This window comes from Sander vitreus, chromosome 18 (genome assembly GCF_031162955.1).
Source record: "Sander vitreus isolate 19-12246 chromosome 18, sanVit1, whole genome shotgun sequence".
NCBI classification, from domain to species: domain Eukaryota; kingdom Metazoa; phylum Chordata; class Actinopteri; order Perciformes; family Percidae; genus Sander; species Sander vitreus.
In genome coordinates this window covers 29,767,004-29,780,976 of record NC_135872.1, presented here as the reverse complement: position 1 = coordinate 29,780,976, position 13,973 = coordinate 29,767,004, and the positions used below count along the sequence as shown (strand labels likewise).

Here is a 13,973-nt window from a genome sequence, read left to right as displayed (position 1 = left end):
TAAAAGTAGTCCTCCAGAGGCCAGCCTCCACGTCACCTCCTCAGCATCCATTTTCATGCTAATCGAAACGCATCACCTGACCGCTCATTTACCGCGCAACCCAGAACGCAAGCCCGAGCCCGTGTACAATGATAGAAATTAAGACTGAACCCGGGCAAAGATCTTCAGCTCTAGTCTGCGCTGTGTTCCGACCGGGGCGATCAGCAGGCCGGGCAGGGCAGGGAGTTGAACGGCTACAACATCCGGTCACTTTTCAAAATAAACTCCCGGTGCAGACTTCTGATTGTTTCTATCATCACTACACTATTTTAAGCCTCAAATCTTTGATAACTGGACTAAATGGAAGAAACTATTTAACAAAAATGACCAAAACAACTAAATTTGTCAGGAATAACGCTCTGCTTCTGAAGACGCTCCCGTTGTGGTAGGATGCACGGCACAACACGGGACGAAACAACGGCACAGCTGGAACGCAGCGACTCCACGCAACTCTGAGTTAGAGGCTATAATGTGGAAAAGTAGTATTCTACAGTTTATCTTTGGGGTGCCTCAGTGTGGCTAAACTCTCTTCAATGTGTGTTTGGGAAATGGAGTGTCTGTCTGTCAGTTTCTGGTATAATAAAAACAAACTCTGAGGCTCTTTCTTATTAACAGTGTATAAAGCTTGTCATTTTACAACAGATCATATGAGCTGTAGCTGATTAACATTAAGGTTTGAAGTGAGCAGCTAATGGTTAATGTGGTCTGACAGCTGACATCGGTGCCGTTTCAAAGATCACTGGGTAAAAAAACGTCACCCTGTTACAACACTAACCAACCCGTACTGAATCAGCAGCTCATCTTTGGGTTTGATCTACAGATTGTTGTGAACATTTATAGACTGTAACTACAAAAAGTGTTTCTACCAACATAAAGTAAAGAGCTCAACTGAAGGTTTCAGGGTTTTTTAACTCTGGTTACAAATGTTGAAAGCTGAATCTAAATGTATTCAATGAGGGATTCAGATGTGGATTTGATCATTCCAGCGGCCTTGGTCGTGTGGCTAATAAACAATCTATCAGTCTTTCGATAAAACACTATGAAAGCCCAACCCTATGAGTAGCAGCAGTCCTCACCGGTGTCTCCGCGGTCCAGCAGCACCAGAGAGCCGGCGCTGCCCTCCAGCAGTCCACTCAAACACTCAAGGGTCTCGGCTGCCGCCAGGTTGATCTCATCCAGCAGGATCCACTGGCCCTTTTTCACAGCCTGAGCTAATGTTCCCTACACACCAATACAAAGACGGCCATTCACTTTTGAGGCATTTAGCCGTTATTTGACAGTACAGAGAGTGACAGGACACCAGGAGAGACAGAGGGCTACCAGGGTACCCCGATACAAGAAATGTAATATGCTCTTTACCTCCACAAAGGCGAAGACCATGGCTGCCTCACAGGCTCGGATCTGCTGCTGGGTCTGGTTCAGCCTGGCAGCCAACGTCTCCCACTGCTCCTGCAGCAAGGCAGCTGCGCACACACGCACACACGAGAAATTAGTCTTTCATTGCTACAGTAGCCAGTTTACTAACTGTTATCATTGTGTATTCCCGTGCACACCATTTGATTTCTCCTGCAGCTCCTTAGTGAGCGCAGACTTGCACACGTGGTCCATGAGTTTGAGCAGATCCTGCCAGCGCTTCCCCCTGAAGCAGGTCTGCACATGACCCAGGAAGGTCAGGTTCTGCTTCCTCGAGTAAGTCTGGGAGAACAGGTCCTCGAAGGCTTCCCGCAGAGGGAGCAGGATCTGGTGGTGGTCTACTGGCTTGTACCTGCATTAGACAGAAAAAGAAAAAGATATGTGCCATCCACCAGCAATGACACAGAAACCCTTTTCTGTCATTTGGAAAATGAATGCTGGAGTGTGTTTGGACACAGGAGGTGTGACCTGGACCTGCTCTGTGCTTTAAGTACACTGTGGAGATTTCATTGAGCCTTTCTCACCCAATAAGTGTTTGTATTCTCAAAACCTAATAAAAGTGTTTAATGAATTTTAATTAGTAGAATAGTGTAAAACTGAGTGACTGGCATGCACATTTATAAGAGATACAGTTTAATGCTCTTTGCTCTACTGCTGTCCTTTATTGTAGTGTGTGATGCTTTTGCAGGGTTAGATACAGCACATGCAGCGTTGCAGGTTACTCCTGGCTGTCATTGGTTGCTTAGCTCTACACTGGCCCCATGGAGAAACACTCTGTAATCAGGGGATCACTCCTTTATTCAGCAGCTGTTTTCCCTAATTCTCTTGACTGTCTGTCAATCTGCTCATTGTTTTAACCCTTTGTTTGAATGTTGATATGTGTTGCTCTGTAACCTCTCAGCTAGTCTGCAGGCGCTCTGCACAAACACTTTCTATCCATCACAATGACAGATGGTACTCGATATCACCAAGACATGGGATGTGTGTGTGATGGGAAATGTTATGGTAATGTTATTAAGGTGCAGTGTGCGTGTCACTCACCCTCCGAGCAGGTCGGCAGTGTCACTCTGCTGGTTCATGTTCACAACCCGCAGCCTGTGTCCTGGATTCAACAAACAATAAGGAAGACTTGAATCAGGAATGCTGTCAGACCATGTGAAGGTATTTATGGACGCTTCAGCCTGTGGACGGTAGCCGAGCCGGGATCCTGGGCTCACCTGTGACTCTGGCCAGGTGTTGGACGGTGGAAGTCTTTCCAGTCCCCGTCTCTCCCACCAGGAGAACAGGCTCTGCTTTGGCCACACACACAGCCAGCTGCTCTAGCAGCACAGCAGAGGGACGCGTGGCAGCAAAGGTCTGCACTTCCCTGTTCACGGGAATACACAACACGCTGAATGTTTACATGTATGTAAATATACCGTGTCAGTCCCCTCAGCCATAATATACTGCCCAGTACAACCACTGAGCCAGCTCCACTGGAGCGGTTGGGGTTAAGGGCCTTGCTAAAGGGCACCTCAGTGGTGGTAATGAGGGAGAGACTAGCGCTGCTCTTTCACTTTCCCCACCCAGATTTGATCCTGTTGGTCTGAGGATTGAACCGGCGACCTCCCAGTCCCCGGTTCTTTAACCCACCACTGCCCTTTAAATCAGTGTCAACACATTTAATGAACTGAAAGATGACAGATTTTGGAGAATATACAGTGACTATTGTGTTTCCTATTTAAACTTCATTTAGATCAATTTGTAAAGATTTCTAAGGAGGCCGTGTGACAGTTATTGTTTTAATCCTGTTATCTCGAGATCACGGGTTACTATTAAAATGGTAATTCATTATTCTCTCTCTCTCTCTCTCTCTCTCTCTCTCTCTCTCTCTCTCTCTCTCTCTCTCTGCTTTGTTGTTAAAGTCTGACACCCGTTCATATTGGCTTTGGGAAAGAATCAATGTGGAAATTTGGGCATGTCCTGTTGGGTTTGTTTACCATAATGCAGTTTTAAATCAATCCAATGTTTATTCAATTTACCAGCAGGGGGTCTATTTGGCCCTATCAGTAGTTGGATGTTGGCACAGCAACGAGCTGATGCATATTTGGTGTAAACAGAGGTCAAAGGGGGCGTCAGGCAGGATGTCCCACTTACACACTCAGCTGCACCGCTTCAGTCTGCTTCCGACTCAGAGTCACTCTGCCCACCGCCACCTCCAGCTCGCTCTGCGAGATGCCCGGCTGGTACATCTGGCAGAAGTGCTGCGCCTGCAGACAAACAGCAGCCAGGAGTTAGATTCAGACATGTTTCTGTATACAATGTAGATTATAAATACTACTTGCTTATTCTTTAATCAATCAATGCTGTAGGGGGTACTTTGCATGAACCCAGTCCTTATGTTTTTGCCAAAGCTGGCTGGTCACATACCTTCTCTTTGGAGATGTTGAGCTTGCTTCCGATGATCTCGGCCATTCGCAGTCGACTGTCAGGCCGAGACAGCATGGCTGTGAAGCAGTCCAGAGCCTGGCAACCACAGGCACCACCACAAGGCATCAGTCAATACAAGTCATGCAACCTGAATCGCCACTCGTCTGATTAGAGGTTTTACACCCTGGCTTCAATCACAACACATCCCAGTGCAATGTAATAATATATAACATAAAATAATTTGAGCAGTACTAAACTCAATACAACTAAATGAAATTCTTTTCTTTTCGCTGACATTTGAAGAGATCACAGCCACTAACCTCTTGGAAGACATGTTGTGCTGTGGCTGAGGACGTGCTGTCAAAGTTAACACTGATCCGCTCACACCATTTCAGCAGGTCCCTGCCGAGTCGTGATGAAGAAAACAGAAATAATCATGAATGAGGAGCATGAACCCTAATGACCCACATATGAACATGATGATGATGAACTTTGCAGTTAATGACATTGATCAATGAAGCGCATTTGTGCGATTGAAGTGCAGAGCACGGAAACTAGAGACACATTGATTTAACGGCTAAACCCTGGCCAGCACACACATCACACTGATGAAACTTCCAAAAGCAGCTGGGCAGATAATGTCTGTAAGTGAGGAGGTGTTACCTAACAACAAAGCCTTGCTTTGACCTGTGGAATGTGGGATTCCATTATTTTATTTTTATTGGTTTGTATTGTTCGTTTTGTGTGTACAGATGTGTCTCATTTTGATTTTGTAATCAATGGCTGACAGGTACAGCCTGAGCTAATTTGTCCAAGATGCTTCTGTCATAGGTTGGGGGGAAAATAAAAAAAAAAAAATAAATAAAAAAAAAAAAGTGGGATTCCAGCATACAGGACAGTCCAATCAATACTCTATCGAACACAGCAGCAGCTAGTGGAAAGCTAATTAAAGCCTGCCGCTGCAGACTGGCTGGTGGTTTTGGAGGGGGGGGTGTCTGACAGATGGAAGGCCAAGGGGCACAAAGCTGATGCCGGCTGTCAGGAGCAGAGGCGCCAGATACCAAGATGTGTACTTTTTCATGAAAATGGCACATGATCCTACTGATATTACAGATTTTCATGTTTGCACTAAAGTTACAGTTGAGGCCAAAATTATTAGGCCCCAAGGAATTATGGAACATTTTCCTAAAATTCTTCCCAATGTTTGCTGCATTGATAAAACTTGATATAATCAAACATTCACCAGTTTGGAATATAAAATACATTTTTAGGTTTGCTTTATATCAAATACAGTGGAAAATGGGGTGGTCAAAAATATTAGCCCCCATGGGAATTTTTGCTTTCAAAAACACACCTAATTAACCAATCAGCTTTCAAACCACACCTGTGCAGTCAATTGGCTTCCTAACAACACCTGAGCATTCAATCAGCATAAAAGGACTCCAAGGAACAGGGCACTTGAACACATTATTGAGTACTTTTACTCACCATGCCAAAGACAAAGGAAATCAGTCTTGAGCTCAGAAAGAAGATAGTGGAGGCTCATGATAAGGGGGAAGGCTATACTAACTGCAATTTCCAAGCCTTTCAGTGTCTAGAACCGCTGTATGTTGCATCATTGCCAAGTCCAAGGAGACAAATTCTGTAAGAAACAAACCTGGGCATGGTCATAAGTGCAAGATTTCAAGAACTCTGGAGAGGAAAACAGTCAGCGATGTCAGCAAGAAGCCATCTGCCAAGATGATGGTTGCTGACCTGGCATCTTCTGGAGCTGATGTTTCAAGGAACACAGTTGTGAGGGCTCTTCATCGTGGTGGGCTTCAGGGCCATCGTCCCTGAAGAACCCCTTTACTCAAAGAGCAGCCAGACTGAGGTTTGCCCGTGAACATTTGAAAGGTAAAGATGAGTTTTGGAAGTCTGTGTTTTGGTCTGATGAGACTAAACTGGAACTGTTCGGGCACATGGATGTTGCTTATGTTTGGCGAAGAAAGGGAGAGGCCTTCAACCCTAAGAACACAGTTCCCACAGTTAAACATGGTGGTGGGAGCATCGTGCTGTGGGGCTGTTTTGCAGCCTCAGGCACAGGGAGCCTTGTTTGGGTGCATGGCATCATGAAAAAAGAAAATTATATTAAAATTTTGAGGGATAATATGCAGAAATCTGCTCGTAGTCTAGCCTTAGGTCATCGCTGGGTCTTCTAACAAGACAATGGCCCAAAGCATACATCGAAATTGGTCCAACAGTTCCTGAAGGATACCAAAACCAAGGTCCTGGAGTGGTCCGCACAGAGCCCAGACCTCAATCCTATTGAGAATCTGTGGCGGCTGCTCACAGTGAGTGTCCATGCTTGGAAACCACGCAATTTGGACCAGCTGGAACAATTTGCAATGAAAGAATGGGCCAAATCCCTCAGGAGACCTGTGCCAACCTAGTAAAGAACTACTCTAAGAGGTTGTTGTCAGTTGTGGCTCAGAAAGGGTACACTATTGACTATTAATGGTCCAGGGGCTAATCATTCTGGACGTCTCATTTTTGCCCTCTCTTGTTTCAACTCAGTGTATCAATAAAATATCCTAATCAAACTTAGTGGACATTTTGTCTTTGTTATTTTGGAAACAAATACACCATAAACACTTGTTGTTAATGGTCATTTCCATGGCGAAATCAAGAGTTTTGTCTAATTTCATAAGGGGGGCTAATAATTTTGGCCTCAACTTTATGTTCTAGTTTGGCCAAATAAAGCCATTAAGTATACGTTTGTGTGAGCTTCCTCATTTTTGTTACAAGCAGGAGCCAACTTGTAACACAATTCAATTGTCAAGCTAATTATGAGCAAACTTTTCAAATGTTGCAAAAAAGGATAGGGCTACAGCGTAGTTTGGTCAGAAGTTATAGAAGGCTACGCAGGGCTGTAATCCTCCAGGAAACAGTAGAGGCTGCTAAACAAGTGGCCTCGGCCATCGAAGAGTCTACCAGAGAAACATGGAGCGACGAGTGACTGAGCGAGTGAGTAAATATGTTCACTACGTCAGAACTTATTCATATTCTATATCCCATTTAGAGCATCAACTCTTTTCCCAAAGACAAAAACCACCTCAAGAGAGCAGGAACACTTTTTTGCCCCATCCCCCATTTATTGAGTTTTATTGAATTGTTTCCCTTCTGGGTTTCTAATGTGAAGATACTTACCAAATAAAGATTAGCATCACTTGATTTAAAAGGTCCAATGTGTGGGAATTTCTCCCATCTAGTGTTGAGATCATATATCAATCAACTCTCTGACGCCACGCAGTTCAAAGTACGTATTCCAGCTACGGTAGCCTTCACGCTTCAAAAAGCCGGTCTCTTGCTCTTTTCAATCTCCTTTTTCTTTTTCTGGGTGAAGAAGAAGAAGACTCCTGTTCCTGAAATTTGGATTTTGAATACGTGTTGGTCCTCCATGTTTCCTTCTTCAAACTTGCCGGGGCCGGGAAGCTACGATACCCGTTAGCAGCATTAGCAGCACCTGTGAGTTTATCATGTGACAGCGAAAACGTGAAAGGCGGAGCAGTATGTCCTGTATGTCCCTTACCGGCTAACATATTTCTAGATGGAGCATGAATATGGAGCGTCTACCCCAGTTTCAAATTTCAAGCCAAAAGGAATCCTTGGAATTGATGGTGGTGGTAAATATTCATGAAAAAGGACAAGTTTGTGAACGGGCAACACAGATGTTGATAATGAACAACTAAACACGTTACACACTAGACCTTTAAAGAAATACCAGACTAAGGAAAGTAAAGGAGGAGCAGAGAAAGTAGTGAGCTGGGCCTCACCTCAGTGACAGTGCCCTCCCCTCCAGCGGGGGGCTGTTGTCCTGCAGGCTGCCTGCGTCCAGGTCCGAGTGCCTGTCCCCAGTCAGCTGGCAGAAGATATCCAGGAGACGGTCTGACACCACCGTCAGCTGTGGATACCTGCTAATAAGCACCTACACACAGACAGGGGTAAGCTAGTAATATACCAGGGTCATTCTGGAAGGTTTTTGTCTAATATAAAAAAATCTGTATGTGAAAAGATTAACGTGTTGACCAGAAGTATTATGGACTACGATATTAATTGTCCTGGAGCTATGCAGGGAATGACGTGAAGTCATGTACTAAACTGTTGGGGGGCTGTAGAGGTGTGGCGGCTCCAAAGCCAACAACACTCACCTTCTTCAGCTCTTCTCGCGTCATGTTGCCCATTTGCAGCTTGGTCCAGTACTTGTCCAGCAGTGCTGCATGAGAGTTCTGTGGTTTGTGCCAGCTGCCACCGCTGAGATACATCCTGCAACAAGTACAACAGCCATACTGATGTCATATCATGCCCACTGTATGCAGAGACTGGCTGGGTATGAGGAGGTGTCAAAGCAGGCTGGGTCGTATTTTTGTTGTTAACACAACTACTTCCATCATTGTCTGTGTGGACAGCTGTGTGCTGTTGTCCCCAAATACAGGACTCATGGGGCCTCATGCAAAGAACCACTCGTATGAATGTTGCAAGTTCACCAAACTTTCTTAACTGCACAAATTGTGTGTGAAATGTGAATTTCTTGTTTCAACTTGATAAATGCCAGCGGTTCATGAACAAGTTTGGGAGTTGCATGAGCTGTTTTGATGAACGGTGTGTGCCTTCCCTCCATGGCATCTGCTGCAGACCACGGCGTTTAGGCTCCATGAACAGCCAGTGGGATGTCCATGGAGCCTAAACGTCAAAAGCAGTGTGCACTTTGTTTACATGTTCTGACACTGGGACACATCCAAATAGTGAAAGATAATCAGGTTACCACAAAGAAATCCTATCAGTACAAACTGCTGTTCCATAAGTGCATTTACAACGTAATGACATTATTACCTTCTTGTTGCAAAAAACTGAAATCCAGGAGCAACATCGATGCAATCCTCCCGCCCTGGAATCATCAGCTTTTTATTCTCCATCAAAGGCAGGAGCACAGATATCTGAAAAAGGACATGTCAGTTCAGTTATGGGTTGTTGCAATGATACATTTACATTAAGCTGATTATTAAGAATATATGCAGAGAATGTAGGCATATTGAGTATATGTTTGAACTGACAATATTAGGGTTAGGGTTAGGCCCTGTTCCTTTAAGTTTTAACTCACCACATCCAAAGGTGCGTGGTCAATGTCTTCCAAGAGGATCCACTGGCCTTTAGATACAGCCTGTGTCAGCGTCCCTGGCTGCCACACAAACTTCCCTGGTATATCAGTACACCGGTACATCCCGAGCAGCATCTGTGATACAAAACACATTCGCAAATGTTCAGCCTTTCACCTTACCTGCATTGAATGCTAAAGAGGCACTCCATGGATTTAGTATTTAAACTTCCAAAAAAGTTGGGGGACACATAAGGGACATATTTAAATATTTAAAATGGTGAAAATCAAAGCAGCAGAGGCTGAGATACCCTGACCCTTTCAGTCCCTTGAATGAGCCAGGCTTCAAAAACAGTGGATCCTACAGTTCCCATAACGCAACTCCATACTGTCTTTAATAAGAACCTGCCTGCCTCCTTAATGGCCACTTCTTTCAAACCTCACATATCCAGTTCGTAATGCTTTCTGGTGCTTCATATCAGCTAGTGTCGCCATGTTTCATGTACGGAAACAAGACGTTATGGGAATATCTGGGAAGACGCTGACAGGAAACAGCTGATCAGTCCTGGGAATTACATTCAGTGTGTTTGTTTGTGTATATATCCATCCATCCGTGTGTGTGTGTGTGTGTGTGTGTGTGTGTATACGTTTCCAGTGTTTCTCCATTTCGTGGTAATGCTTTCTGTTAAGCCTGTGTAATGAAAAACTGAATCTTATGTGTAAAATTGGTGAAGTGCCCCTTTAAGTTTAGATTGACTCCATGCACTCTCACCTTGCTGTCAGTTTGATCCCCGAGCTGGACCTTGAGGATCTCTGTAGCTTTTGTATGTCCCGTGACAGTAGCCATGAACTCAACCAGAGCAGTTTTACCACATCCAATGGGACCCTCCAGCAGCACAGGCGTCTGGGAAGCCACAGCCAACGCCAGTCTTCTCAGATTGCGGCAGGTTGAGTCCACCAGCACCAGATCTTTTTGGTTCCTCTGCAAATTAGGATTAATATTAGGACCAGAAAGATCAACAGCAGACTGTTTGGTGGGACAGAGCAAAGGGAACATACCTGTTCCGCCTGTCTAGGAACGATCCTGGGTAGGACAACACCACACACTGCTACCACATTCTGGGACAGGTCCTCTGATACCACCTGGCCCCTGGTAAACTTATTAGCTTTCTCTTGGCGCCACATCACAGAGCCCTGATTGGCTAACACCAGGGCCTTTTCCACCTCCAGCTGCTGAGTTTCTTCCAAAGCTCTAAACGAACCAGGAAAAAGGGGAGGATTCTGACATGATACTTCTGTACTTTTATTCAATGGAAATCTTTTGAGTGCAGTACTTCTACCTGTAATTGAGTATTTTTTTAGTAAGGACTCAGAATACTTCTTCCACTTCTGATTGAGACTAAACATGATCCATAACACTTTGACATATTATGACAATAGATTAAGGAAAAACAAAAGGTACATACTTAATTTTCATGTGCAGGATCTCATCACTCGTCAGTACCTTCCTCAGGAAGATGCTTTTCTGATTATCAGTCATATGAGAGACCAGTGCTAAACAATGGGCAGTGTACCTGTTGGAGACAATGAGAAAATACAGTGCTTTTACTTCATTGAGCACACAAGCAGGACAGCAAAGAGTCTACAACTGTTGTAGGGAGGCTACAGAAAGGCATACAACAGTATTAACAATGTAAGAGCTGAATGTTAACAGCAAGACAGATATGGATGAAAATAAGTAATAAAAAACACATTGTGACGTCATCATTTGGTTTCTGAAGGGATGTTTTCAGCATGGGTATTGGATTACTGCCCATTACCATCTTGGCAATTGGCAGAGCAAGGGACCAGGGAAAGACCTGCATGTCAGTGAAGCAAACATCTCAAACACTCCACATCACGCATGTCAGCTTCCGCATGGAGCCTTGCTTGTTGCCGCTTGGACTCAACACCCTCCGGACACCAGAAGTGGTTTTCCCAGCAGACTTTGTGGCCACTCTCAGTAGGAAAAGCTGTTACTGATAACATTAACGATGCTTCTGATCTATTCAAGTGTGCCAGTAAGCCATGACACTGAGCCAGCATGAACAGTACCAGCATCAGTCATTTTATCATTTACATACGTGCTATTAATATTGTGACATGTCAAAATGTCTTCTGTGAAAAAGGCCTATTGTAGCAACTTTTTTTTTTATTTATATTTTTTTATGATAAATGACAACATTACTTCAACAATGATAAATGTAGACGTAATGTTGTGGATTGTCTTTTTTCAAGTTTCTGCAAGCTGACTTTCAAAACGAGATGAAGAAAATACAAGAAGGACTCAGAGCGCAGACCTCCGCCAAGACATGTCCTCTCTCACAATGTTAATGCTCGGTGAATATGACCAGTCAGAAACTCATTTTTCTAATTATTCTGACACCACGCCCTACCTGGCAATGTTAACGAAACCGAAAAATAATTTGCGTGTGCCCCGTGATTCAGATCACCCTTCCACCAAGTTTCATGAAAACCAGACCAGTAGTGTTTCTGTAATCCTGCTGACAGACATACCACCAGGCAAACCAAAGCCAAAACGTGACCTCCTACCTAATGGTTGAAGGAAACAAGGATGGCATGCTTTGGAAAGGCAGTCAGCAGTAATGTGCAGGAAATGAGCTGAACAATGCAAACACACCCACATAGTCTTTACATTTAGAAATGCTTCAAACATTACCGAGCTGACCTCACGTCACAGAGACATCAAGCACGCTCTTTTTGGATTTCAAATGAAACCAGCTTTAGTTAAGGGTTTTAGGTCCTAAATGGCCCATGAAGCCTCTGTAGGGCAGAAGAGAAAGCAGGTACATACCCTCGCACCATGACATCGCTAGTGAGCAGCTGGGACACGCAAGGACTCCAGTCCCAGAGCATTCGAAACTTGGCACAATCACTCTGGAGGAAACGGAGGGTGGCACCCATGAGGTCACGCAGCTTCATCCTCCTGGGGCCGTACTGAACAGCCGAGGACTCTTCACTGGTGAAGAAGAGCCTCTGAAACACTGGGGGGGCATCGTTGAAGTACCTCGCAGCAAACCTTATGGAGAGAAGTAGAGCATTGGTCAGGGTGACGGAGCCTGCAGAAATGCATGCTTAGGTTCCTGCATCAGTGTTTGAGTGCCAGAGGATTCAGCATTTTTGGAGCTTGAGCGCTACTAGGAACTTAAAGCCAGGATATTTCAGACTTTTTTCACTAGTTTATACCATTGTTTTATTTTGGTCTCTGTCAAGTCCCCCAACTCAGTGAAAGTGCAATACTTAAATCACTTGAGTAGCCCTTTAAGATGTACTACAAAGTAATAAAAAAGTTACTGCTTTTGTGATCTCAGTTTTTGTTCTTTTTGGAGAAATTAAACAGCAGTCATTTATGTGTTGTAGGATGTTTGGAAAACGGTACAACAGTAACTGCCATACTGCAGCTTTGTATACATGAGGTAGTCTGGATCAACGGAATTTCGAGAATAGTTGCATGACATCCGGCGTGATGTCCCTCCCCTTCCTCTCTCTGTGTGTCTCCGTTCTCAAACTCTGTTCTCTTCGTAAAACAACAACAACAACCTTGTAGCTAGCGAGCTGCACGCTGACCATGTCAAGTTTAGAAGAAGATGTGGACGGTGTAACAAGGCAGACCTGCTTGGTTCTTTCAGGGAATGATTGGAAAGATTTACAAAGAATATGTTTAGGTCATTTAGGACACGTTAGGCCTGCACGATAAATCGTTATAAAAAAGATCTCAAGTCACGATTTCATTTTTAAATGACTACAAATTTATTTTCTTCTTTTTTTCTCCTTCAATTAATTTATTGAAAGCATTTGAAATTGACATGTTTTAATTATGTAAAGACATGTTGAAGGAGTTCAGATAGAGCCTGTATCAGGGCCATGTTTAGTTCTATGTGTTATACATACCTACAAACTCAGAAGGGCTGAAAAAGGTGATATATCTCTTTACCTCTTCGGATCTACACGATTCACGTGGATGACATTTTCCCGTGGCGATTTTCACCGAAAAGCAACTAGTTTGCAGGTATGGTTAAATGTCACTATTTTTGGTAGCCTGCTGTACTTAAATGGCCAGTATGTACTTGATTATCTTTATTCATTGAAGCCTCTGTGTTTACAGGCTGGTGGTGATGACCAATGTGCTCTAGGTGCTAAAAACAAATCTATGTTTGGTACTGCCAATTAGTAGTTCTGTCGTGGTTCATGTGTGCAGTAAACATTACACTTGGTGAGAAAAAAATCGTGGCAGAGAATCGTGATATCAATTCTAAGCTAAAAGAATCGTGATTCATATTTTTCCCCGAATTGTGCAGGCCTAGCTCACGTTACCGTATTGTGTCAAAAGTTAACTTCATTTAATATTGGATGTTGTATGTCCAAATGTTCCACCAGAACAAGATCCCTCCTGAGCTCCAGAGCTTAGCGCCGCCCAGGACCATTGTGATTGGTTTAAAGACAACCCAGTGTTTTTTTCTCCATTCCCAGAATGCATCTATGGTGTAGCCAGCCCTTACTCCACAGCGCTGTGGAGATAAAGCTGGAAATGCCAGACTATACATGAGATGACCACTGATGTGTCCTTTTTTGCCCAACTTTGATCAAAGCATGGCAGCTACTGTCAAGGCTGGATTACCAACTGGGCAAAGACCCCAGACCCTCAGGGCCGCTAGAGCCCCAGTTTTACTGTGGTGATATTAACTGAATAGACCTCAAGGGTCCTGTGCAAAAAAATAGTTAAAATACCTTTGTTATTTCAAATGATATGTGCAAATACATCGGTTTACTTGAAGGCAACAAGATACATGGAGAAGAGAAGAAGAGCTGGTGGAGGGTGCCAACAGGGGCCCCCAACTGAGTAAATGCAGCCATGTGTCCTGGTGCAGCCTCTCTGGGGGCTTATGTGAGTGCACTTACCCCTGAGCATCAGGACTGA

At 44.2% G+C, this 13,973-nt stretch overlaps 1 protein-coding gene across 1 annotated transcript in view; it reads right to left on the bottom strand.

Annotated features, from left to right (window-relative positions):
- mdn1 (midasin AAA ATPase 1) overlaps positions 1-13,973 on the bottom strand; it is a 79,278-nt gene that overhangs the window by 64,417 nt on the left and 888 nt on the right. The window contains exons 2-18 of the mRNA XM_078275429.1: positions 13,955-13,973; positions 11,850-12,074; positions 10,462-10,569; positions 10,055-10,247; positions 9,768-9,977; positions 9,002-9,133; positions 8,734-8,837; positions 8,052-8,166; positions 7,677-7,828; positions 4,182-4,263; positions 3,862-3,957; positions 3,589-3,701; positions 2,670-2,818; positions 2,494-2,554; positions 1,593-1,804; positions 1,399-1,502; positions 1,116-1,260 (exon numbers count right to left, since the gene is read on the bottom strand). The exon at positions 13,955-13,973 is cut by the window's right edge and continues 208 nt beyond it. Coding sequence (XP_078131555.1) covers positions 1,116-1,260; positions 1,399-1,502; positions 1,593-1,804; positions 2,494-2,554; positions 2,670-2,818; positions 3,589-3,701; positions 3,862-3,957; positions 4,182-4,263; positions 7,677-7,828; positions 8,052-8,166; positions 8,734-8,837; positions 9,002-9,133; positions 9,768-9,977; positions 10,055-10,247; positions 10,462-10,569; positions 11,850-12,074; positions 13,955-13,973 — 2,220 coding nt within the window. The remainder of the gene's footprint in view (positions 1-1,115; positions 1,261-1,398; positions 1,503-1,592; positions 1,805-2,493; positions 2,555-2,669; positions 2,819-3,588; positions 3,702-3,861; positions 3,958-4,181; positions 4,264-7,676; positions 7,829-8,051; positions 8,167-8,733; positions 8,838-9,001; positions 9,134-9,767; positions 9,978-10,054; positions 10,248-10,461; positions 10,570-11,849; positions 12,075-13,954) is intronic.